The sequence below is a fragment of the Cydia amplana genome, chromosome 3 (genome assembly GCF_948474715.1).
Source record: "Cydia amplana chromosome 3, ilCydAmpl1.1, whole genome shotgun sequence".
Taxonomy (NCBI): Eukaryota; Metazoa; Arthropoda; class Insecta; order Lepidoptera; family Tortricidae; genus Cydia; species Cydia amplana.
The window spans coordinates 1,932,089-1,957,469 of NC_086071.1; the positions used below are offsets into that span (position 1 = coordinate 1,932,089).

Here is a 25,381-nt window from a genome sequence, read left to right on the forward strand (position 1 = left end):
TTTTTTTTTTTCCTACTAGAAGTAATATTTATAAAGAAAATGTTACTCATCTCTATTGTGTTCTAACGATGAACATAACCGTACTCGATACCTACTCTTAGCTTTAGATATTATTTTTATCTTACTTTAATAGGTATGTTATAATTTTACCATATTTTCTAAGTCGTTGGTATACTGTAAACAAGACAACTTAAATATTAATTATAGGTGTAGTTATTCTCTTAAGAAACTTATCTCTTTTATTTTAAGCGATATTCAACAAAGGAATATTGCATAGGTATTTCTCTCTGTTCTAAAATGAACGCTGTACTATTGCCTCTCTGCAAAGTACAAATACCTACTTACTCTTGTAAATACTGTTTACTTAGAATACTGTTAGGTTAGGTCTCACTAAACTTTATAACTTTGCTATCTAAATGTTCCATGAACATGGTTGTAAACAAAACAACAATGCAAGTTATTTAGTTACTTTAATATCACTACATGTTTGAATAGTTTGGCACGGAGCCCACTGTTTACAAAACATATCTAGAACTTGACTTTTTTATTCCCCATAACTCAATAAAGTGTTTTTGTTATGTTGGATTTCACTTTAAATTCTTCTATAGGGAGAATATTGCTGGCTTGTAACTATTGCTTTTTGACATCGATGTTTCGTTGTTGAGGAGATTTGGATGTGACTTCGTCTTTTGATGCTTAAGGCGTCAGCTGATTTCCTGGATTCTTGTCTTGAATTGAAGGTCAGTTGTTCATTTAATAAAGTGATGTGATAAAGTGCTTTGTGAAGTGAAAATGGTGGTTATAAGTGCAGTGATGTGTTTATCCATGTTCCCTTGAACATTGGAGGAAATTTCGGTCCCATCTGGAGCGAAATTTTTCATTAAGCACTTATATATAGCCTTCATTTTCGTTTCTTTTGGCGCTTATGACCTTTTGGAATGGGAAGCCTATACGTCAAGCTATATGCGTTCCGTTTCACGTAAAAACCTAATGGCATCTGTGATCAAGGTTATTCTTGTGTTTTATATTATGAAAATAATTTCATGGTGTGTTCTTACACATTTTGACACTAGAAAAGGGGAGACTGAGGCAATTTGGTGCTCAGCTCTTTTACAACTCTAATTTTTTTGTGATGACTTTAAACTTTAATTGGAAATTGAAGATTTCTGAGTAGGTACGTTCTGCTTGTTGTGCACTGTTTTCTCTCTCTATGAACAGTGTACGGGGATATTGTTTCCACTTCTGTTGGAACAAATTCTGAAGGACAAATACTTACGTAACTTTATTTCTTGATAAAATACTTGACTCTGAATACTTCTCTTTGTATCTCTGATAGGGGACGGAAGTCTTCGGTGTGTTTCTACACATTTGGTACAAAAGGGGAGATAGGGGAAAATGTACTACCGGTTTCGACACTTAGAATAATTTTGTAGTTTATTTTTAATTAGGAACGGGTTTGACTGCTAAGTCGCGGTCTACTTTATTTCATGCATTGGATTCTCGCTTGCGGTCCGTGCATGGGGAGTTCGTGTTATTCTGATGCACATCTCCATGAAGTCGACAAGGGTCGAAATTTTGTTTTCTTCCTGTCTGTACGCCCCACTGTGGTGTTCCTGCAGTCAACTCTTAGCTTTTAGTGGTTGTGGTGTAGGCAAAGCTCGGACGTGCACCCCGCTTAGAATTTTCTTCGCTCGCTGCACCGCCGAGATTTACTCTCCCAATCTTCTCATTAGTCAATAGTTTCTTGCATGTTAGGTATAAACATATTTTAACTTGATAGTTAGCGTTGCATATGCCTCATGGCATGGTGAATATAGTTAGTAGGGCATTAAAAAAAAAATGTAAGTTAAACATTTTTTTTTTATCTAAGTTAGGTGGTAATGTAACGGTTCAAAATTCTATGGTAATATTGACCTCGTTATGATACTCCTATCGACATCTAGTGGCGGAATAGCTGTCGTCACGGATTAATTTTAACACCATCTGTTGGCATCCAGAGATACTCGATCAGGTGAAAGTCAACTATATTTCTATATTGTTTATGGTTATTATTTTAACTTTAGATATCTTCTTTAGAGTTTAAATATTTAGGTTTAATAGTTCGAAAATATTGACACGCAATATAATTAGTCTTTTAATTTGTTGTTTTGTAATATTTTGGGACATCGATTGCTACATGGCAAAATTTCTCGACTCCGCGTCATAGACGCAAGCTTTAAAAAAGAATGAAAGGAAATCGATTGTCGAACGCGATCCTCTCATCACTTGAGATCCGGCGGCATGTGAGCGAACAGCGTCGTGGTCATTGAGTCAATTCGTCCTGGGAGGCATCCCTTAAAACATGCACCCACACTTCTTGTAGCAAGGTAAGTAGCAACTCGAAAGTTTAGTGTTACAAGAATATAATTCAGTCTCTGCAACGTTATTGATTTTCCATTCCTTTGTTACAGCACACACAAGCATGGCGTCGTGTACCGTGGTTCCTTGAAGGGCCAAATTAAAACTTATTTTTATACACACAGACAGTTTCAATGAAAATCCGGGTAAGAATTCGCATATTTATTGTAGAAAGTGTAGTTTTCCTTTTTTCCGTCTTTGTTCATATGTGGCAAATGACCACGTGGCAGATTGTAAGTTTTCCTCTAAATTCTTGAAGTAAGATGGTACTTTTAATTATTCCTGGGTTTATTTCTGTAGGATATGGCAGGAAATGCACATGCATAGTCAAGGTGTGACATGTTTCTTATGATAATTCTTTTCTTTAGCTTTGATGCCGGTCCATCCGTCCCTCCATCGGTCTACCCATCCACCCATCGGTCCACTCCGTTACTTGGGCACGCTTACTCTTTCTCCGGGCACATGTCAATGCTGGATGCCGCTGTAGCCTTGGGCTCGTGGTCCATGCTGCTCACTGCGACGTTGGCGTGACTGGGGAGTCAGCCAACTGGACGCGCGCCGACGGTTTCGACGCGTGTCACCGCGACTTTTGGCTGCATCCTCGGCACGCCACTGGAACAGCGTGGCTACGGCTCCACTGCCTTCTGCTACAGACACGTGACTCAGGTGTGGTCCAATCTAATCTCTCAGTTAATTTTAAAACTTTAACAAACACAACAGTGGCCTCTCTATAGACTTTGAATGCTCGGTGCATACCTCAGTGATTAGAAATTGATAAACTTTAATCTAGACTGCGTAAACAGTCTACTGTAATAGTATTAAGCTTAGATACATAATAATAGCGTAAGGTTATCCTCTGTACTACCTCCTTATACTAACTGATAGTTTTTTTTTTAGAATACATAACTGTCTCAAGCTCAAAGAAATAGTTTACTTTATCTCATTCTAGCTTAACCTTTTTTTTGTACGCTGTACAGCGTGCTGGCGCCCATACCTAGTTATAAATACGTTTAGTAAGTATATTTCTTAAGGAATTTCACAGACGGGTTGTGTGACAGCAAAGCGTCGAACCTATGATCCCTGAGAAAAACCACCGATAGTCTGCAGCTCAACAAAAGTGACAATACCTGTTACAGTACTATATACATTTTCTTTATCTACCAAAGATGTAGGTATAGAAGATTTTTAACAAAGGGATTAAATGATGCTTGGTCGTTCACCCGAATTAAACAATCTACTTTTCATATCGAATACGAGGCAATCAAACAAACAAGGCAAATTTGTATAATCAGTACTTAATTAAAGTAATAGACGTATGGCCATATTGGCCATGATGTTTTCCTTAGAACTTACTTTCAATCGGGGACAGACAGTAGATTACGAAAAACATTAAATCGCAGTATTTATGAAAATACACATATTTCAGGAAACTGCAGCAATTTTAAAATGATTTATTAATTAAAGTATGAAAATCATTGAAATTACCTCTTACTTTTAAATTTTTTCTTTTTCATTTTAAAACTTCCAATAGGCAACGGCATTCACTCATTCAGCCAATGAAACTGTTTTAGAGAAATTAAATATATATAGCTGGTCAACCAAAACTTGTCAGTAAAAAAAGGCGCGAAATTCAAATTTTCTATGGGACGCGATCCCTTCGCGCCTACATTTTTCAAATTTGCCGCCTTTTTTTACTGTCAATATCTGGTTGACCAAGTATAAATAACAATTGAATGAATAAAATAAGCTACATATGTTCATCTTATATTTTACATACTTTATTTACATGAATAATGCCAAATATCTTTTAAAAACCCATGTAATGTCGTAATAAAGAACCTACTGTATCTGCGGCTGTAAGTACGTCTTTTTACAGGGTGGCCCAAATTTACGTTGACAAAGTTTTTCAAATTATTTTATTAAGTACTTACTATAAAAATACACTCTTTTTATGCAACAAAAATTAATTGTCTTCAAAATAGCCTGCTTTCACTTTGATACACAAACGCAAACGTTTGTTAAAATTTCCAACGAAGTGCCGCAACTCCTCCAATGATATTTCTTCCCCTTCTTTTGTAAGTGTTGCTTTTAGAGCGTTTACACTTTTGTGTTTAGTAGCACATGCCCTTGTCTCTAAGATTGACCACAAACTATCTAAATCCAATGGAATAAATATATTTTGGTCATGATATTTTGAATTTTATTCACCAGTACTAGAGTTCACTTTTATTAGCGATTTCATCAAGATGTAGCTTTATGGTTTATTGAATTATATTTGAGTGATATAAAGAAAGTGATATCCATTGGATTTAGATCAGGCGAGTAGGGTGACTTTTTTGAACTTATGAATCCGGGAAAATTTGCAGTGGTGCAAAGATAATTTTCCCGTAAGTACTTAATAAAATAATAAGAAAAAACGTTGTCTACGTATTTTTGGGCCAGTCTGTACTATTAAGAAGATACTTTTTGCGATAACTTAAAAACGGCTAAACTGTTCATGCCCGCTATAGTTTTCATTTAATGTCTTTTTTAAGCTCTATATTTTGCGTATTAAATATATTTACGTTTACGTCTATATTTACGTTATTTTTTCTTATTTTTTGAACCCTTGGTTCAAAAGTTAGAGGGAAGGGGACACATTGTTTTTTCTTTGGGAACGATTATTTCCGAAAATATTCACTTTATCAAAAAAATGTATACATTACATTAAATGTATTGTGTATGTATTCATTTTGAAAGACCTATCCAACGATACCCCACACTGTATTAGGGTTGAAGCACTTGAAGCGAAAAATATATGACACCCCCACTTTACCTGTAGGAGAGGTACCCTAAAAAAAATTTTAGATTTTATTATACGACTTTGTCAAATTTATTGATTTATACACATATCCATGCTAAATTGCAGCTTTCTAGCAAAGCCTCGGGCAGACAGACAGACGGACAGACATGCCGAAACTTTAAGGGTTCCTAGTTGACTACGCTTACCCTAAAAATGAAAATGTATTTAGATGACAAATGTGATGAAAATGTATTTAGACATGCACCGTGCACCAAACTTTTTGTTTCCCTTATTTGCGAAATGGTTACAGTACCAGGGACCCACTCTCCTCAACTAAGTCCCTCTTGCACATCCCACTAATCATAATCTTTATTGTTTGTGAGAAATGGGTTACATTGCCAGTAATTACTATTGTGACAATATTTCATGGACTCACCAAGACTCTACCTTTACAGGTGTACAAACAAATATTTCCAATGTAGGTATTATACTCTCACAACAAATGATATCAAGCATTAATACAAGCATAAATCACAATCTTAAAGTCTTATTAACAACATGCAATAACAAAATGAAATAAAATAAAACCCGGGGTTAAGCGGTTAAACCGTTAACCAAGTGTCAAATTGTACTGGAAACCATGGTAAGTAACTCCAGGTTTAACCGGTTAACCCCGGGTTAGTGTAATGGTGCAAGTGGGCCTAAGAATTAAATAGATGACATTTTCTTTGGCATACGTCCATACCTATAATCGAAACCGTTTAGACGCCATCGAATGCGCGTTTAGCCCTCAGTTTTGGCATGATATGCAATCGCATATCACCTTATACCTAATCAGGTATAAGGTATAGAGTAGTAGACGAAATTAAATAATTACAATACTATATCCAGTAAAAAATCTACCGAATCGTGCTGTTCGCTTGCTCCACCGTGTGTATTGCGTCCGTCTCGACTCGGTGTGATATTACCTGGAAGAGATACCTGAAGAGCGCGCTGTCGCCGTCGCTCTCGGGAGCTGCTTGCAGAGCTCGCCCAGCTCCGCTTGCTCCACCGTGTGTATCGCGTCCGTCTCCACTCGGCCAGTAGGTGTGTATTACCTGGAAGGGATACCTGAAGAGCGCGCTGTCGCCGTCGCTCTCGGGAGCTGCTTGCAGAGCTCGCCCAGCTCCGCTTGCTCCACCGTGTGTATCGCGTCCGTCTCCACTCGGCCAGTAGGTGTGTATTACCTGGAAGGGATACCTGAAGAGCGCGCTGTCGCCGTCGCTCTCGGGGAGCTGCTTGCAGAACTCGCCCAGCTCCGCTTGCTCCACCGTGTGTATCGCTTCCATCTCGACTCGGCCAGTAGGTGTGTATTACCTGGAAGGGATACCTGAAGAGCGCGCTGTCGCCGTCGCTCTCGGGGAGCTGCTTGCAGAGCTCGCCCAGCTCCGCTTGCTCCAGCGTGTGTATCGCGTCCGTCTCCACTCGGCCAGTAGGTGTGTATTACCTGGAAGGGATACCTGAAGAGCGCGCTGTCGCCGTCGCTCTCGGGGAGCTGCTTGCAGAGCTCGCCCAGCTCCGCTTGCTCCACCGTGTGTATCGCTTCCGTGTCCACTCGGCCAGTAGGTGTGTATTACCTGGAAGGGATACCTGAAGAGCGCGCTGTCGCCGTCGCTCTCGGGGAGCTGCTTGCAGAGCTCGCCCAGCTCCGCTTGCTCCACCGTGTGTATCGCTTCAGTCTCGATTCTCCCGCGCTCCTTGCGCTTCTGAAAAAAAAAACAGGTATTTATCCTGCTTTCTACACAAACAATAAAAAATATTTAGCTGGCCAGGTGAAGTCAACAACTACTTAAGAAAATATAAGAAAGCTCCATAAAATACAGCTAGGCCTACAGGGTCATAAAATGCATTAAATAGATGACCTAGCAATACACTGATTTAAACTTTCACGATTCTTACACATCTTAAAACTTAAATACGCGATTAAGTTCCGTTGTACAATATAATAATGAACTAGCAATCTCAGACAGACAATTTGTACATGTAAGCTCGATCGTCGCTCTGATTTTTGCAACTATTCATAAATAAATTTCATGTACAGTCGCCATCAGATATACCTAGGTAGCTATCGGAGCGGCTGAGGTGCCATAAAATATCTGAATTCTGAACTGAACACACACTAGCACCTTGACAATAGAGGCGTGTGCACAACCTGATGCTTATGCTTTCCTGCTGAAGTGTGTTTTTGACTTGGTCAGAATTTTCTTAAGCGGTTTTTTTTATAACCTCAACCTCCCCCCCCCCCCCCCCCTTACATACAGTGTGTAAATCCAATACGGGCGAATATTTAAACGGTGGTTAGCATAGGACCTAAAAAGTATATTGAGATAGATTTTACTTAGAAATGCATTGAAAATTATAACCATACAAAATAATTCGGCCCGCAATGTAATACACCACACACGTTGCGGGATACGAGCTTTTTAAAGTAACTGTCAACGCTTGTTGGCAGTTACTATGAAAAGCTCGTATCTCGTAATGTCATTATCATCTTGTTTCTTAATGTTTACAGTACATTGCTGCTCGGTACATGTGGAAAAAATTAATCACGGGGTCATAATTAAGTGTAACTTAAAAAAACATCTTAATTAATGATAAGACGGGTAAATTCTATATCTGGTTTAATTTATTGCCCGTATTTGACTTACACACTGTATATGTGTAGCATTATACAGCAATCACTAATTGAGTAAAAGTGAAGCGGCGCGCGAACGGTTTGCCTGCGAACGAAGTTATCATCAGCCGACCGGAAAAAGCTCGGCGCACTGAAATAATGTCATTTCCACGTCGAACGATAACTGGGGTGTATTAAAATGATCCCCGATAACCAGGTTGCATGTACAGGTTATCGCAAGTTGTTATTGATCAAGTTTGATTTTTGTACCTTAGTAATACACTAAGTAGGTACCTAGATGACCCATAATGGAAAGCGCTTGTAACTACCGTAAAAATGTATTTTTGGTTATTTAAAAAACACCACAAAAAAAAGGATGAAATAAAATATTATCCTTTTTGAAGTCTATACGTTACCAACTGATATGTTTGAAGTCGGTGCCAAGCCAAGTAGTAACAATACCAGTCAAAAATGGGATTTATAGCCATAAAGCTGATTATTTTTGACTGGTATTGTTACTACTTGGCTTGGCACCGGCTTCAAACATATCAGTTAGTAACGCATAGACTTCAAAAAGGATAATATTTTATTTCATCCTTTTTGAAGTCGGTTTTATTTTTTTTGTAAAAACTTTTTAGTTTTCCATTATTAGTTTTTTCTACTCCAGCACTTAAATGTGTCAATTAAATGACTGACAGTGATATCTAAAGCAATGTCATTTGAATGATTTGTCTATAGGCTCATAAGATGACTGCTAGCAGTCATCTTATGAGTATAATACAACTGCTTTATTTTTTTTAAAGATACAAGTTCCGATCATCTTGATTGAAAGAGGTATGTTTTCATTTACAATAATAACTCTTTTTTTTTTTAAATAATAACTCAATTTTTTTTAAATAATAACTCTTTTTTTTTTAATAATAACTCTTTTTTTTTTTTTTGCTGCAGCTGTCATAGAAAAAGTAATGTATGCAACAGCTCATAATTGGTTCTTAAAATTCTCGGGTCTTTTTTTACAAAACTCGACTACGTCTCGTTTTGTAACTTCGACCCTTGAATTTTAAGAACCCTTATTATATCGCTGTTGCATAAACTACTATTTTCTACTCCAGCACTTAAATATGTCAATTAAATGACTGACAGTGATATCTAAAGCAATGTCATTTGAATGCTTTGTCTATAGGCTCATAAGATGACTGCTAGCAGTCATCTTATGAGTATAATACAACTGCTTTATTTTTTTTAAAGATACAAGTTCCGATCATCTTGATTGAAAGAGGTATGTTTTCATTTACAATAATAACTCTTTTTTTTTTAAATAATAACTCTTTTTTTTTTAAATAATAACTCAATTTTTTTTAAATAATAACTCTTTTTTTTTTAATAATAACTCTTTTTTTTAATAATAACTCTTTTTTTTTTTTTTTTTTGCTGCAGCTGTCATAGAAAAAGTAATGTATACAACAGCTCATAATTGGTTCTTAAAATTCTCGGGTCTTTTTTTACAAAACTCGACTACGTCTCGTTTTGTAACTTCGACCCTTGAATTTTAAGAACCCTTATTATATCACTGTTGCATAAACTACTATTAACGCATTGTTAAGAGCTTTGTAAAAAGTTATGCGTGGTCATACGTTACAATCGGTGAGTGAAAAATCAATCATCCCCTATTTTCCTACCCTTAAGGTTGGATTTTTTTTTCCTTTATATGGGACCACCTTCGAGGTTATACCCTTTCCAATAAAAATCCGCACAAATTTAACTTTATTCTTTTTATTTTTTACAAATTTATACTTTTCAGTTTTTTTCCTGTACTTGTAGTGTAACACGATATAACTTGCCAAATTTCATAGTTCTAGGTCAGCGGAAAGTACCCTAAGTGTAAGGCCTGAGTGGACGCTCGAAGCGGAGCGTTCGGCGGGGCGTGCAGCGTGGCGTCCAGCTCCCAAGGGATTTGAGCAGCGTGCACTAAGGCCGCTACTATACGTTTGCATTTGTTTAACATGCACGCCACACGCCCCGCCGCGCTGCACGCCCAACTCGAGCGTCCACTCAGGCCTTACACTAAGAGTGCCGAAATGTATGTTTTTTGCGGCATAACTGGCCGTATCATTTTTTTACGTTAACTTAGAAGTTACGCTACACATCCTCGCACCACTCTGGTGGAAACACAGCCGAACTAGTGTAAACACCAACTAAAACCTCAAAATCATTGTGATTAATAATTAGTAATTCATCCGAGTTCGAAATCGTAATAGTTCCGGGAATACATTGTACTGTGTACCTACGTGTACAACCCCGAAACGTAATGCGATAAAGCCTTTGTGTGAATGGCACAAAGTACCTATGTGAAACAGAAATGTAAATTCTGCTGAAATTAGCTTATGTTGCTATTCATGTAGAAATTTATAAGCCGACAAACCTGACAAGAAAATCCTTTAACGATCACGATTTAAAAAATATATACACGATTCAAGCACCTCCTTAAATTGAAGGGTGGTCATTTTTGCCATATAATATCTAAAGTAACCCAATTAAGAGTTAAGGCCTCTGTTACTAACTTAAAACTGAAAACGTGCCAATTCAAATGGCAAAAGTTTCAGCGAAAACGAGCTGAAAAAAGAGCCGCCTAGATCCTTAAATGAGTCAGGCGGGCGTTCGCGTGAAACATTCACGTTGCATCGAGTTTGCAGCGCGGCGAATAAATTGGCGGAGTTCCGAAACTCGAATGCACACTAAGCAGTTAGTGAATAGTTGACGTATGTGGCCGGTTCCGGGCTGGGGTAATTGAGAGGGAAAACTGTTGTCGATATAACTATGCAGTTGATATAATCTGTGCGGAAAGAGAATAGTCGTGGAATGTATGGGGCCCAATACATTCCACGACTCTTCTCTTTCCGCACAGACTCTACAATGTTGGAGGTTCCGAGCATGAGGGTGATTGAGAAGTAGAACTTTGTTTCGATTGGAGTACTTATACTTATTATGTTGTTATACGCCCAGAATGTTCTAACAACAGTAACAACCACTTGTTTCCTTACCTGTTTCCAAAAGGAATGATGGTATGGTATGATGACGACGTAACTGTAAAGCTTAAGAACCACTATTCTAAACGGTCAGAGTCGGTCGGACCAACTTAAAAAAGCCTACTCGAGACGTAAACTAACTTTACCTAATGTAGAGCATCAGGGTCATTGAGAAAGTAGGTACAACTTTGTTTTGATTGGAGTCCACGCACTCAGCACACAACCTGCAAATCTTGTATCACTTGCATGCTCAATGTGCGGTTTGGATTATAAGGTAAGCGACTGCTGGCCGCCCGCCAACCGCAAGCCTCTGTCCGTAACAGAGAGGACATCAACTACTAATTGCCGAAACGTAACGTAAAAGTTCCCGTGTCGCATTCGTGAATCGCGAATCAAATTACATTACATTTTAATTTATTTGAATTTCGTCTCTGAAGAGAGCGACGGTTTAAGGATTTTTTTTGCTGATCAACTGAAAGAGTATTTGATACAAATATATTTTGAAATAGTAAGCATTTATAAATCAAAATAGTAATAGCTACGAAGAAGTTTTCAGTAAGCAGAAAATCCTTTAAATGGCTTGTATTTTGATCGTACCACTGATCGTACCTATTTACTCCAGAATCAATCTAACGAGCTACGTCTAAACAACGTCAAACCATCATACAAAAGCTTGACTGAGGAGCAAAAATCGATCAACTGTCTCAGCAAGAGTATTTTCTATAACCTATTTTTTTTATACGCAGTAAGACGTCACTCGTCTATCCGACGATGTGATCGGAAAGTATATTGACTCGCCGGTAATGAGGTTGCCTACTCAAACACGGAGAGCAGTAAGACGATAAGAGCATTTCCCAGCGGGAGGTAGGTAAGCGTCTGTGACAGCGAGGCTGGCTGGACCGATCCCACTCCCCGTTCGCATCGATCCGGGTACGTTGGGTTTTTAACAACGTACAGAATAGTCAGATGATCCGATCAGAAAAAACCTAGGATTTATTCAATTTATATATTCAGAGGTTTTTTTTAAAGACGACAGTGGACGACCGCTTCACCATACAAACGTAAGTAGGTATTGACATTATAGAAAATATTTTTACACAGTTTAATATAATATTGACCATAACTATATATGCCGGGTCGTTTTTTTTTCGATGTTTTAATTATAATAAGAGTTAGGTTAGGAGCTTCTAAAAATTTGTATGGAATTTGTGTTTCGCGTTTCGCTAATAATAACTCTTATAATAATCATCTATGGTTCATATAGAAAAAAATGTGTAGAATATTTTTCACAATATCAACATCCAGTGAGAAAAATGGGGACTACGTTTGTATAGGGAAGCGGACGGCCACTATCTTTTTAACAAGCACTTTACGTAAAAAATAGTCATAACATCCGATCCGATCCCGATCGGTCATGATCCGATCAAAAAAACCCAGGATTTATGATGTATGTATTTCGGAGTTTTTTTTGTTAAGTACCAGAACTATACCTAGATGTAAACATCAAGCCTCCATTTTGCATTTTGTCTATATTGAATGCGCCGAAAAACAAACATACAAATACAAATGAACAACAAGTCAAACACAAAACGAATAATTTAACAAAGAGCTTCATAAAATGTTCTAAAGTGAATAGGTGTAGAACTAATCAGATTCGGATTAAATAAATAATCAGATTCAGATTAAATAACTTTGGCATTGTCGAATTGTTGATGTAGGTACAGTCAGCAGCAGAAGTTGCTTAGCGGGCGAGGTGTTCAAAATAACCTTGACACGCTCTTATTCTCTTAACAATAAAGTCAAGATCATTTTGGACACTTGGCCCGCGTAGCAACTTCTGCTGCTGACTGTAACTAAGTATTTTTCGTCCTATTGTCGTCAGAGTTTATAGGTTTAGCTCACCAAATGATTAATCATATTGGAAACCAGACTAAGTAATTAAGAATTAATGTAATTAATTACCGCAAAGTTTTAAGTAAAGTATAATTATAAATAGACTAATCAAATTATTTTGTTAAACGTTTTTACTTATGTAAGTTATGTAATTTGACTTTTAATGGCAATCGATAACAGGGAAAAAAGTAAACAAATGTAGGTAAAATTAAAAACGGTAAAGTGAATACATGTCTGTTTCAATTTGTAACTTTTAATTACCTAACACAAATAACACAATTATGGCAAAGCAAGAAGCCTTTCATCCTTTTTTAACAAAACCTAATATAATTTGGTACCTACTACGATACGAATGTACAAATTATACCTACATTCGATAACTAGGATACAAAAGAATTGCAATATTTGCAATAGATATAACAAAGAACATAAAAAGAAAACCAATATCAATCAGGCAGTGCACATTACGCTAAAAGCTAGACTCAAAAAAGCGGTCAAGTGCGAGTCGGACTCGCCCATGAAGGGTTCCGTATTTAGGGGATTTATGACGTATTAAAAAAAACTACTAACTAGATCTCGTTCAAACCAATTTTCGGGGGAAGTTTGCATGGTAATGTACATCATATACTTTTTTTAGTTTTATCATTCTCTTATTTTAGAAGTTACAGGGGGGGGGACACACATTTTACCACTTTGGAAGTGTCTCTCGCGCAAACTACTCAGTTTTGAAAAAAATGATATTAGAAACCTCAATATCATTTTTGAAGACCTATCCATGATGGGTTTGAAGAAAAAAAAATTTTTGAGTTTCATTGCTTAGTATGGGGAACCCCCAAAATTTATTGTTTTTTTTTCTATTTTTGTGTGAAAATCTTAATGCGGTTCACAGAATACATCTACTTACCAAGTTTCAACAGTATAGTTCTTATAGTTTCAGAAAAAAGTGGCTGTGATATACGGACGGACAGACAGACGGACAGACAGACAGACAGACATGACGAATCCATAAGGGTTCCGTTTTTTGCCATTTGGCTACGGAACCCTAAAAACAAGTCAAATTTGTGAAAAAGGTTTTATTTTTTCAACGGCGAATGTATGAGAATTGGCCTGATGACAAATTTTGAAATCCCTTTTATTATTGTCTGTACACTTGTACTGGTTCCGAAAAACACTATATTTCAGCTATACGCATAAGATTTAACATAAATAATTGCATTTTTTATAGCTCTAGCGAAAACGCCTCGCAAGCCATTTGTGACGTCATTAATTAGTTGGTGGAAGGGTGAGAGACATTGTTTACATACTTACAGTTACGAATTTTCCCTTGAATCCGAATGATATTGTTAATTCAGCACCATATATTATGATTAGGGATGATAAATACATTACAAACATTAATCACAATAAATAACTGATTTTATACAAAAACTCTCACACGGTTGCATTTAAGACGAATTATTTAGATACATGCAAATTCTGAGTGGAAATCACCGAGCGCCGGTTTTACTTTTTCATTTTTTCTGGTTACGACAGCCAACATGGCAATGATAGATAGTTCCATTCAGCCAAATAACTAAAAAAGTTTTTTGGTGAAATTTCGTATTATTAGCTTTTTATTTATTTAATAACAAATAAATATTTACTAATCATCGTGTAATAATATTTATTGGACGTAATAAATGTTTAGTGGCGAAATAACATTTTTTAGGGTTCCGTAGCCAAATGGCAAAAAACGGAACCCTTATAGATTCGTCATGTCTGTCTGTCTGTAGTGCCGGCGTAGCCGAGTGGTGCCGGCGTAGAATGTCACCACCCCTTATCCTCCAGTGGGTGTCGTAAGAGGCGACTAATGGATCCTACGTGATATGCCATAATTCATACGTCCACCTGGGCGTTGGCAAGTCACTGCATTCCCTGTCTCTGCCAGTCGTATCGGTTACACGGTCCACTGGCGCCAGGAGGCTGGGAACGAGAGAGTGGGCTTGTAGGGGCGCAACTATTAGCCCACTATAATCTAATCACGCGCTGATGACCCTGGCAAAGTTCTCAATGGACATCGAGACAAAAGTCCTCCGGCGATGGAATGTCAGCGGTGGGGTTCCGGACTCCGATGTATCCGGGCCTTAGTTGGCATTCTGCACGTAGGCGGTCAGACGAGAGTGGTCGCTCCTTGGACTCGATAGAGGCGGGAGGACAGGTTCGGCAGCACGTCTGGCGGCAAAGCAGCCCTATTTAGGATCGCTCTGCTTTCCCCAATCAGGGGAAGGGCCTAGAAAAGGTGGCCTAAACATAGTCCGTCTCACCCCTCACCCAGATGCCAAACCGCGGGCATCCGGACATCGAACTAACGCGGTCGAAAAAGGAAACATGCATTTAATTATAAAAATCTGTGCATCGGGGCGTGGAATGTTCGAACGCTCCTAGATGCTGACACCAACTTATGCCCTGAGCGAAAAACCGCTCTCATCGCCAGAGAATTGGGCCGGTATAGTATTGACATTGCAGAATTCTGGTCAACTTTACTGCCCCACCTGCGATAGAGTTTTTAAAAATAAGTTCGGCTTTGCCAGCCATATCAGAGCTCACGCTCGTAATTAGCTAGGGTCGCCGTTGCCGATTACGGCATGGATAACTATATATATATATATATATATATATATATATATATATATACTGTCTGTAGTGTTGAGTCGCTCACTCGTGAGGCACCTCATTTGTACCACTCATTTTGTTAATTTGTCGTAGTACTTCGTACCGCAAAAATGTCTTACTTCACTCCTCTATTAATTTCATTGATTCTAAAATTATCTTTCTCTTAAAAGTTCTATTCTTAACCTTTCTTATCTCAGTGGTCGTTGACCTGCCACCGAGATCGGTCGTTACCTACGCGCGCTAGTGAATTATATTTTCACGAGTGAAATTTCTACCCTCATTGTGTAAAAGTGCGTTATGATGGAATCGGACTTTTTTATCTTCAATAAGTGACAATATCGAACATTTATAATCGTTTCTGACTACAGGAACAAAATGAACTCCCAAGCGTTGGACAATATACCTAGTTATGCTACTGTGACACAAATCACCACGTTCCCCAAAAAAGACCAAGCAATCGTCATCGATGCTTTAGAAAATGTACAAATAAAAGATTATGCGCAAGCTTTAGGAAGAATAATCGATCCATCTCAAATACGTTTTTTGTCAAGAATTGCAAACAATAGAATTTGTATCTATCTTTCCTCAAAGTTAATCGCTGACGAGATCATTGATAATAAGAAGTATGTAACAATCCAAAAACAAAAACTACCGATCCGACCGCTTATCAGCAGAAACAAACGTATCATTATATCTAACGTGTGCCCCATTATACCGCACACTGAAATAGAAAAGAAACTGCTAGAAATGAATATCACGCCACAGTCACCCATCTCTTTCCTACGTGCTGGTATCAATGAAACAGGCTACAATCACATTCTAAGCTTCCGAAGACAAGTTTACGTAACACCTGAGGATTTCGATCGACTTCCAGAAAAAATACCTATTGATTTCGAAGAAACGAATTACTGGATTTATTTTTCATCAGATACAATGACTTGTTTTATATGCAAGAAAGACGGTCACGTTGCCTCTAAATGCCCAGATAACACCAACGACACGAATGCTTCCAACCAAAACACACAGGATACTACTCATACACCGGAGACACAAATCTTCAAACGTCCACATCCACCCACTGAATCTTCGACAAATACTGATTTCATGGAGTCCGAAGCAACAAAAGAAGACAATATACTCGTACCTAGCAACGAAAACAGTGATGAGGATTTTGACAGCTTTTCCCAGTCCAGCTCAGACGAAGTATACAAATCCAAGAGTGGAAAGAAACCCAAGAGAACACCTCACAGTGATCTGGAATCAATTAATTGGGATGACTTGGACACCTTCATAACCAATTCCAGGAAAATGTACCCAATTTCTGTAAAGCAAGTTAAAACATATCTTACAGACACATATGGATTCAAGGACATCTCAGAAATAACTTACAGTTACACAGAAGAAATTGATGCCCTAATTGAAATGTTTACTGACTTGATACCTAACATCTCACGTCGTAGTGTTAAGAACAGACTCTCGCGTATCGTAAGTAAACTAAAGCGTTTATCTCGCAAGAGAAATTACGAAAACAAACAAGTAAGTGACTTTTAGGTACCAATTTTTTTTTCTTTTTTCTTTTTTTTTTTTTTTTTTTTTTTTTTTTTTGATTTATTATTTAATGGACTTGAGTACACGTTTCAAGCTTAATATTATTCAATGGAACTGTCAAAGTCTATTACCAAAATTAAGTGAATTGGATTCATATCTAAATAACGAAAAAGTACATATATGCATTATTTCTGAAACTTGGCTGAAATGTGAAAACCAAATTAAACTAACAGGTTACTCTGTCTTTAGAAAGGATCGAGCAGATGGGTATGGAGGTCTAGCTATCCTGGTCCACCAATCTATAGACTGCATTCTCAAAACTCTTCCTAGAAATCATTATAATGTTGACGTTTTGTGCCTTGAAGTCCTTAATAGCAATAAACTTCAACATATCATAGGTGTCTATTCTCCCTCAAATGTCACAGTGGGCGTTGAGGATTACCAGGAGCTTTTCAGCCACTTCTCTGAGAAAACTCTAATAGTCGGAGACTTCAATGCTCATCACACGGCTTGGTCATACACAACTGACACACGGGGTAGGCTTTTATCAGACACTAGCTTAGACCATAACTACGTATTTCTTAACAATGGAGACTTTACCCGTTGCGCCAAGCTTAATGATGGTACAGTATGCACATCACCTGATATTTCTTTTTGTAGTACTGATCTCTCACTCAACTTTGATTGGAACGTCACTAATGAATCTTTTGGCAGTGATCACCTTATTATCTCTATTAAAACGTTAGACAGTACTCAAATTAGTCCCGAATTGAAAAGAAACATCAAAAAGGCCAACTGGGTAGAGTATACACAACACATTAAGTATGCATGTGAGGGACTAGATTTTGGAGATAATGTTCAAAATAATTACGATAAACTCATAGAGATAATTGAAAAAAGTGCTAACAAAAACATTCCTAACATTAAAATCGGTATTAACCCTAACAGATTCAAGCCTAAACCTTGGTGGAATCCTGATTTATCGAAGGCAGTAGCAGAGAGAAGATTATCTCTTAAACATTTTAGGAAATCACGCACGGTTGAAAATTACTTAATCTACAAAGAAAAGGTAATTGTTGCTCGAAAACTTATTAAACTTGCAAAAAGGAACTCCTGGCAACAGTTTTGTGACAGCATAGACTGCAATACGCCCAGCAGTGAAGTTTGGAGGAAACTCAGATGGCTTAAAGGCTACCGAAGTCCTAGAGACTACTTACCAGAAAGTACCGCAGTTTCCTTTGTAACAGAACTCACTCCTGATAGTGTTTCCTGCCAGCCCCTAGAATTTAATACGAATGGTTCCAAGCCACTTCTTTTTACATTTTCAGAACTAAATTTGATTCTTAAAAGAGTAGATACTTCGGCTGGTTTAGATTCTATTACTTATTCTATGATTAGCCATTTACCGGATAATGCGAAAAAATACCTTCTGCACATATTTAACACAATTTATAAAAAAGGTGAGATACCAGAGCAGTGGCGTAGGATCAAACTTATAGCCATACCAAAGAGAAATACGGATACTCCTAAGTATCGTCCTATCTCACTTATTAACTGCCTTTGTAAGACCTTTAATTTAATGATAACTCGTCGCCTTGAGTATCATTTCGAAAGCAACAAATTATTTAATGATAGTACTTTGGGTTTCCGTCGTGGACTTTCATGTCGAGACAATCTTAGTAGGTTTATTTTAGATATAGAAACTGCTTTTATAAACAAAGACTATGTTTTATGCGCTTACGGAGACATAAGTAACGCTTATAACAATGTGGCAATTGAACCTCTGATAACCTCTTTAGTTGAATTTGATGTGGATCCGCTCCTGTGTAGATATATTAGAGAATTTTTGAAGGAGAGATTTTTGATATATAAGCTACGGAATGGTAGAGAAATAACACGAATAAGCAGACAGGGTTTAGCTCAAGGTGACCCTATGTCACCTATTTTATTTAATATAGTCACAATTAAGTTATGCAACACACTCGTTAAGACAGTTAAGGTCTCACAATATGCCGACGATTTCGCCCTTTACTGTATTAATCAAAGCATTGATTTTTGTGCTAGTACCATTCAATCAAGTCTTAACATCTTTACATCAATGTTAGAGAAAATTGGATTAGAAATATCCCTCTCAAAGACAAAACTCTGCATTTTTACTAGAAAATACAAAGTACCTGTTATTAGTATACGCATAAATAACACTGAAATTGAGGTTATTAATTGTACAAGGTTTTTGGGTGTTTGGGTGGACAGTCGCCTGAATTGGACTCGACATGTTTTAGAAACGACCCAAAAGTGTATTGCATACGTTAACATACTTAGTTCCTTAAGTAACTCAAAGTGGGGTGTCCACCCAACTCACTTAAGAAGACTTTATTTAGCACTGGTGCGTTCTAGACTTGATTACGGATGTATAATTTACGGTAACGCCAGCTCTAAGCTCCTTCAGAGGTTGGACGTAATCCAAAACCAATGTCTTCGCTTGTGTGGAAGCTTTATTCGGGACACCCCAATTTTTGCAATGGAAAGCGAACTTTGTATTCCACCCTTAAATTTTAGAAGAAGCTATTTAAGCGACAAATACTTCCTGAAACTTTCTTCTAGAACATCCGACTATTTAAGAAAACAGTTAGAAATATTAGACAACACATTAGATTCGGGCGCAAGATATTGGCGGAAAAACCAACTTCCATTATTGATTGACAGTTTGAGAAAGTATTCCACCCTACCTATGTATAAATTTGAAGTTTTGCCCCAATTTTTGCTTTCCTATGATACTAAAACACTCCCTTGGGATAAAATCATAATGGATAGAGTGAGCACTATTGATGAACCTAAAGCTCAGCTACCCATCAATGACCTTAAGCAACGTACCGAAGATATGATAGACGTACAGTTCTTATACCACTTTCCAATTTACACTGACGGGTCTAAAACTAAACACGGTTCTAGTTGCGCATTTTACGATAAAGCTGCGGATTTTGGGGCCAAATTTCTTATTGAAAATCCATGTATACCCATAATGGGAGTCGAACTGACAGCAATTAATGAAGCAATACATTACATAGAGTCGACAACATATCGTAAAATTGTAATCTTTACAGACTCGAAGAGCAGTCTACAACATTTGTTGGGAAGTGCTAAGGGCGGTAGTGTCGGCAGATACGAAGCTTACCTCATTATTAAATGTATCCATAGATTGATACGTAACGGGGTTGAAGTTCGTTTACAATGGATTCCTTCACACGTGGGCGTCAGGGGTAACGAGGTAGCAGACTCTCTTGCATCCGAGGCTCTACAGAACGGCATACCTCTCGATACGATACCGCACTACACTGATCATCTTCCAAAAGTAAAAGGCGACAATTACATTAAATTCAAAGCCTATTTCAATGAGTGCTCAAAAAACAAGGGTATATGGTACAGGACCATTGTAGACGAACCACCCCGCATACCTTGGTTTGTCTCTCGAAACCTCAACAGAAAAGAATTAGTTATCTGCTTTCGAACCCGAACTTACCACATCCCACTCAACAAATTTAACTTCATAATGAAAAAAAGGGACGATCCAAACTGTACACGATGCGATAGAGAGGAGGACCTCCTCCATTTAGTTCTCGAGTGTAAAATCAACGAACAATCTAGACTAGATCTCTTAAAAGAAACTCGGTGCTCTGCGGGGGATCTTCTCTTCTTCGTCCATCAAATCCTAAGCTCAGGGTTCACTATCGAATATAGTGGTAGATTTTTAAGTTTCATGGTACAGTCATTGGACCTTAGATCTGAATATTATAAAAATACTCCTCAAGTACCCCCAATTGTTTAAGTAACACATATAGTTTAAGTATCTAGGTAATTTTTGTTAGATTTGAATATTATAAAAATACTCCTTAAGTAGTAACCCCAATGTTTTAAGTAACACCTAAAGTTTAAGTTACAATGTTATTATTTTTAAGCCGACTTAATCATAAGATGTATGGCTTATAAAATAAACAAGATTAAAAAAAAAAAAAACCTTTCTTATCTTAACTCGTTCTATTCTTAACTCCAATTAAATGTTACTATTTATTTATTTATAAAGGAAGTGATGAATACATAAATATGTATATACATTAAATATTTTTGTCGCCGTTGGAATTAACGGAATAGTCGACGCTGAAAATATGCTAGTACCTCACCTCATTTGACGTAAGACATTGTAACACCTCATTTTAGAAAATGAGGTACTCATACAAACTCATTTTAAATTGATGTCCTACCCATCACTATCTGTCTGTCCGTCTGTCCGTCCGTATGTCACAGCCACTTTTCTCCGAAACTATAAGAACTATACTGTTGAAACTTGGTAAGTAGATGTATTCTGTGAACCGCATTAAGATTTTCACACAAAAATAGAAAAAAAAACAATAAATTTTTGGGATTCCCCATATTTCGAACTGAAACTCAAAATTTTTTTTTTCATCAAAACCATACGTGTGGGGTATCTATGGATAGGTCTTCAAAAATGATATTGAGGTTTCTAATATCATTTTTTTCTAAACTGAATAGTTTGCGCGAGAGACACTTCCAAAGTGGTAAAATGTGTCCCCCCCACCCCCCTGTAACTTCTAAAATAAGAGAATGATAAAACTAAAAAAAAATATATGATGTACATTACCATGTAAACTTCCACCGAAAATTGGTTTGAACGAGATCTAGTAAGTAGTTTTTTTTTAATACGTCATAAATCGCCTAAATACGGAACCCTTCATGGGCGAGTCCGACTCGCACTTGGCCGCTTTTTTTGAACCTCCAAACTCTTTGGTGAGGATGTATGGATTATGGTCAATGAGGTTGTCTATGCTGCTCTAAGAAATACGTCATGGATTGATGACGTCACTCTTTAGCTCGCCTCTGATTGGCGTTTCAGTCAAAATGGCTGATTGGAGAATTTTATTGAATATATTGTTTATACTGAGATTGGGCCATTTTTTAGAACCATATTAAGGCCGTGCATCGAAAAATAACAGGATCTTAGAAAGGTGGCAGTGGCTAGCCCCGGAAACAAAGAGTAGTGATTTTCGGATATATGTTTCTTGACTATATGATAAGACATTTCGTAGTAGTCGAAACACGAATGCTTAAAATTTTCTCGATAGAAAATAAATCCAAACTTACGTGTTCATTTTTCGGTTTTAGCTTCGTGCAACTAGAAAACACATCCATATCCAGCACAATCCACCTTACAGCAAAGGTTTTCATCTCGTCTTAACTTTCAAAGAACTAAATATTAACTTATTATCCTTTAGCGATGGATTTATTATCGATTTTTGATTTTATGAATTCAACAGCAAACGCCCATTTTACGCAGTTCGGTTTCTCTTTCTGTCATGCGTCAAAGTCATAAATGCATCCTTTATGCCAGTAATGTTAGATGGCCGTCGTGCCTCAAAGAGGTAAGACCTATGTCACTTCGCGCAGCGCTCCGAATTACGTAAAATTTTAATATCCAATAAACGTTGAGTCGTAACTCCATTGAGTAGTAACGGAATCGGAGGTAAACCTATGATGGTGCCTTCTTACAGGCCTATACGTTACGCATGTGTGCGTGTTTGCTTAACTACGTCATGCTACGTCGAAATCTATACTCTTTGTCAGTTACAACGGGTTAGGAAATTTCGACAGATATTGAAATGTATCGGTAGCTGTTTGGTATTTAGCCATCAGAATCTAACCGTAACTTTTTGCTTTATTTTTGTTTGAAAATAAAATATCTATAAGAATATATTTTTTGCTTTTTTTCTATTGTAATGATAAAAATAAATCTAGTATGTTTCATGCTCAAATAATTTAAAATAATTGAATAAATATTAAAAACTAATTGATATTATTCGTTTTAATTATTATATTATTAAGTATGTTTGAATAAAATATTTTATTTCAATAATACGAAAAGTTATTATATTTAAGTACCACTAAAAAAAGGTCTCTACTTACAAAAACTCACTTGCACGGGCCGGGGTTCGAACCCGTGACCTCCGGTTTGAAAGTCGCACGCCACTACAATTTCACATAAGTAATTTACAATGACATGATACCGTGGAAAAAGTGAATATTACAATGTACTGTGTTACTATCATTTTATAGTTTATTTTGGCTTGACAAGGAGGAATGAGAAAAACGTGCAGAGCGAGAGGATTAAATCTCTCTGTCCCTTTCTTAAAGTAGCCAATCCTAATTATGACATCTGTTTTGATATTATTTCTTTGAACATAATTTGTCGATGTTCTTTTTTATATCATCGAGAAAGATTTTTATTAAAAAAATGTGTTGAATTTATATGTTTTATTTATGTTTTTTTGGCATAAATTTCATTACTTTTGACAAATTTTGATTGTGATGACAAACGATTTGATGTGATGTGTGAAACGAACCATGTGATCAACGATCATGTCAAAAAACTTTCTGCAACACATTAGTAACTCGGGGGACACACACATTTTACCACTTTGGAAGTGTCTCTCGCGCAAACTATTCAGTTTAGAAAAAAAATGATGTTAAAAACCTCAATATCATTTTTGAAGACCTATCCATAGATACCCCACACGCATGGGTTTGATGAAAAAATTTTTTTTTAGTTTCAGTTGTTCTAAGTATGGGAATCCCCCAAAAAAAATTTTTTTTTTCTATTTTTGTGTGAAAATATAATGCGGTTCACAGAATACATCTACTTACCAAGTTTCAACAGTATAGTTCTTATAGTTTCGGAAAAAAGTGACTGTGACATACGGACGGACAGACGGACAGACAGACAGACAGACATGACGAATCTATAAGGGTTCCGTTTTTTGCCATTTGGCTACGGAACCCTAAAAATGAGTGTTTCAAAAAGGCACCCTGTATTCCTTACATGCCTAAATAATCTCTTATTCAATAAAACATATAATTACTAAACACTGTGATTTATTTCAAATAAATGCAAATCGATCGGATAAAAGATATTAATACCTACCTATACAACAATGAATACGAGTACAGTCAGCTGCAATAATATGTTACACACCGAAGGCCGTTTTGCGGTAGATCATGTTAGATCTTATTTGTAGAGCCATAAGAGCGTGTCACATATTTTTGCAGCCGTCGAAGAGTAACATATTATTGCAGGTGACTGTACCTATGAAAAATTCGAGGGTTAAAAAGCATTTCAACCAAAGCATTTATAATAATAACGACCATGGACGCCTGCAACCCCAGGGTTATTGTAACCCCATAACAATAAGGTTGAAATTTGCATTTAGTGACCGCAAAGTCAGGTGAGCGTAATCAAGTAAATCTGTTTTCATCATATTTTATCAAAAATAATCTCTTTTCTGTTCTTGTGCTATTTTCTTATTATCAATACTCTTAACTTATATGCTATATACGCTGCTGCTTCTATGATGTTAACATCTTCCAAAACAACAATAAATATGCAGGTTTATGAATTAATTATTTTATTGTTTGCTATTATGAACAAGTAACAACGCCATCTGTTTCAATTTTTTCCGAATTTAAGTTTCTGGCCGACCGCAGCGACCACGTATAATGGTAGTTAACTTCTGTAACGTTAGATGGTGCTAAAAGGTCACACAAACTTCACGTGCGGCGCGAAGCGTTTCCATGTGTGCGTGTTAGCGGGGAGGGAAGAACTAGCGGGCGTGGTTTACGAAGCGCCAGACGCGGATGCAGTAGGCCCTTAACATATATGTTTCTTTGAAACTATTATTTCCATGATTCTTTGTTACTGTCATCAGGCCAATTGTAAGGGGAAAATTGAAGGCGCTGGTGGTGGAAACGGCACCACTTTTCAGCCTGGCAACATCGTTTCGTTTCGAGTACTCATACGAGCGAGGATCTCTATTAGAACTGTGTCGTCACAGTTCTAATAGAGATCCTCGCTCGTCTAAATTAAGATAAGATGATAAATACATGACTGACGCTGAGAATTAGATGAGAGATTAAAATTAATATGTAAGTAAATAAAAAATCTTCCCTATTCAGGTCGATAAAAATTATTTTAATTATATTGTTTCTGACCACTCTGTGACTTCTCTGTCACGTTTTTTTTATCGTGACTTGTATCAAATTAATAACAAAGTTGAGTGCTATTTTATGTATTTCTAGCATGCAGTAGATTATATATTACTTGAGAAATATATTGAACTGAATTTCATCTCATACAAAAAAGCTCCAATTCGTCACATTTTTTGGGGTCCAAACACAAAACAGCTAAAATAATTTCGACCCAAGCATCACCCCATTATACATTAAAAAACTTAAATTAAATTTCGTTCACTGAATTAGTCTTAGTTAAAATCAATATACCTATGTATAATTAAACAATACTACAATTAATAAAAAGGGAAACCTGATAATAGTGATAATCGACTAATAAATTTCATCAGGTTAAGA

At 37.0% G+C, this 25,381-nt stretch overlaps 1 protein-coding gene across 1 annotated transcript in view; it reads right to left on the bottom strand.

Moving 5' to 3' along the window:
- The window catches only part of LOC134662360 (tyrosine-protein kinase Btk), an 87,553-nt gene that overhangs the window by 52,789 nt on the left and 9,383 nt on the right, over positions 1 to 25,381 (bottom strand). The window contains exon 3 of the mRNA XM_063518562.1: positions 6,796 to 6,924. Coding sequence (XP_063374632.1) covers positions 6,796 to 6,924 — 129 coding nt within the window. The remainder of the gene's footprint in view (positions 1 to 6,795; positions 6,925 to 25,381) is intronic.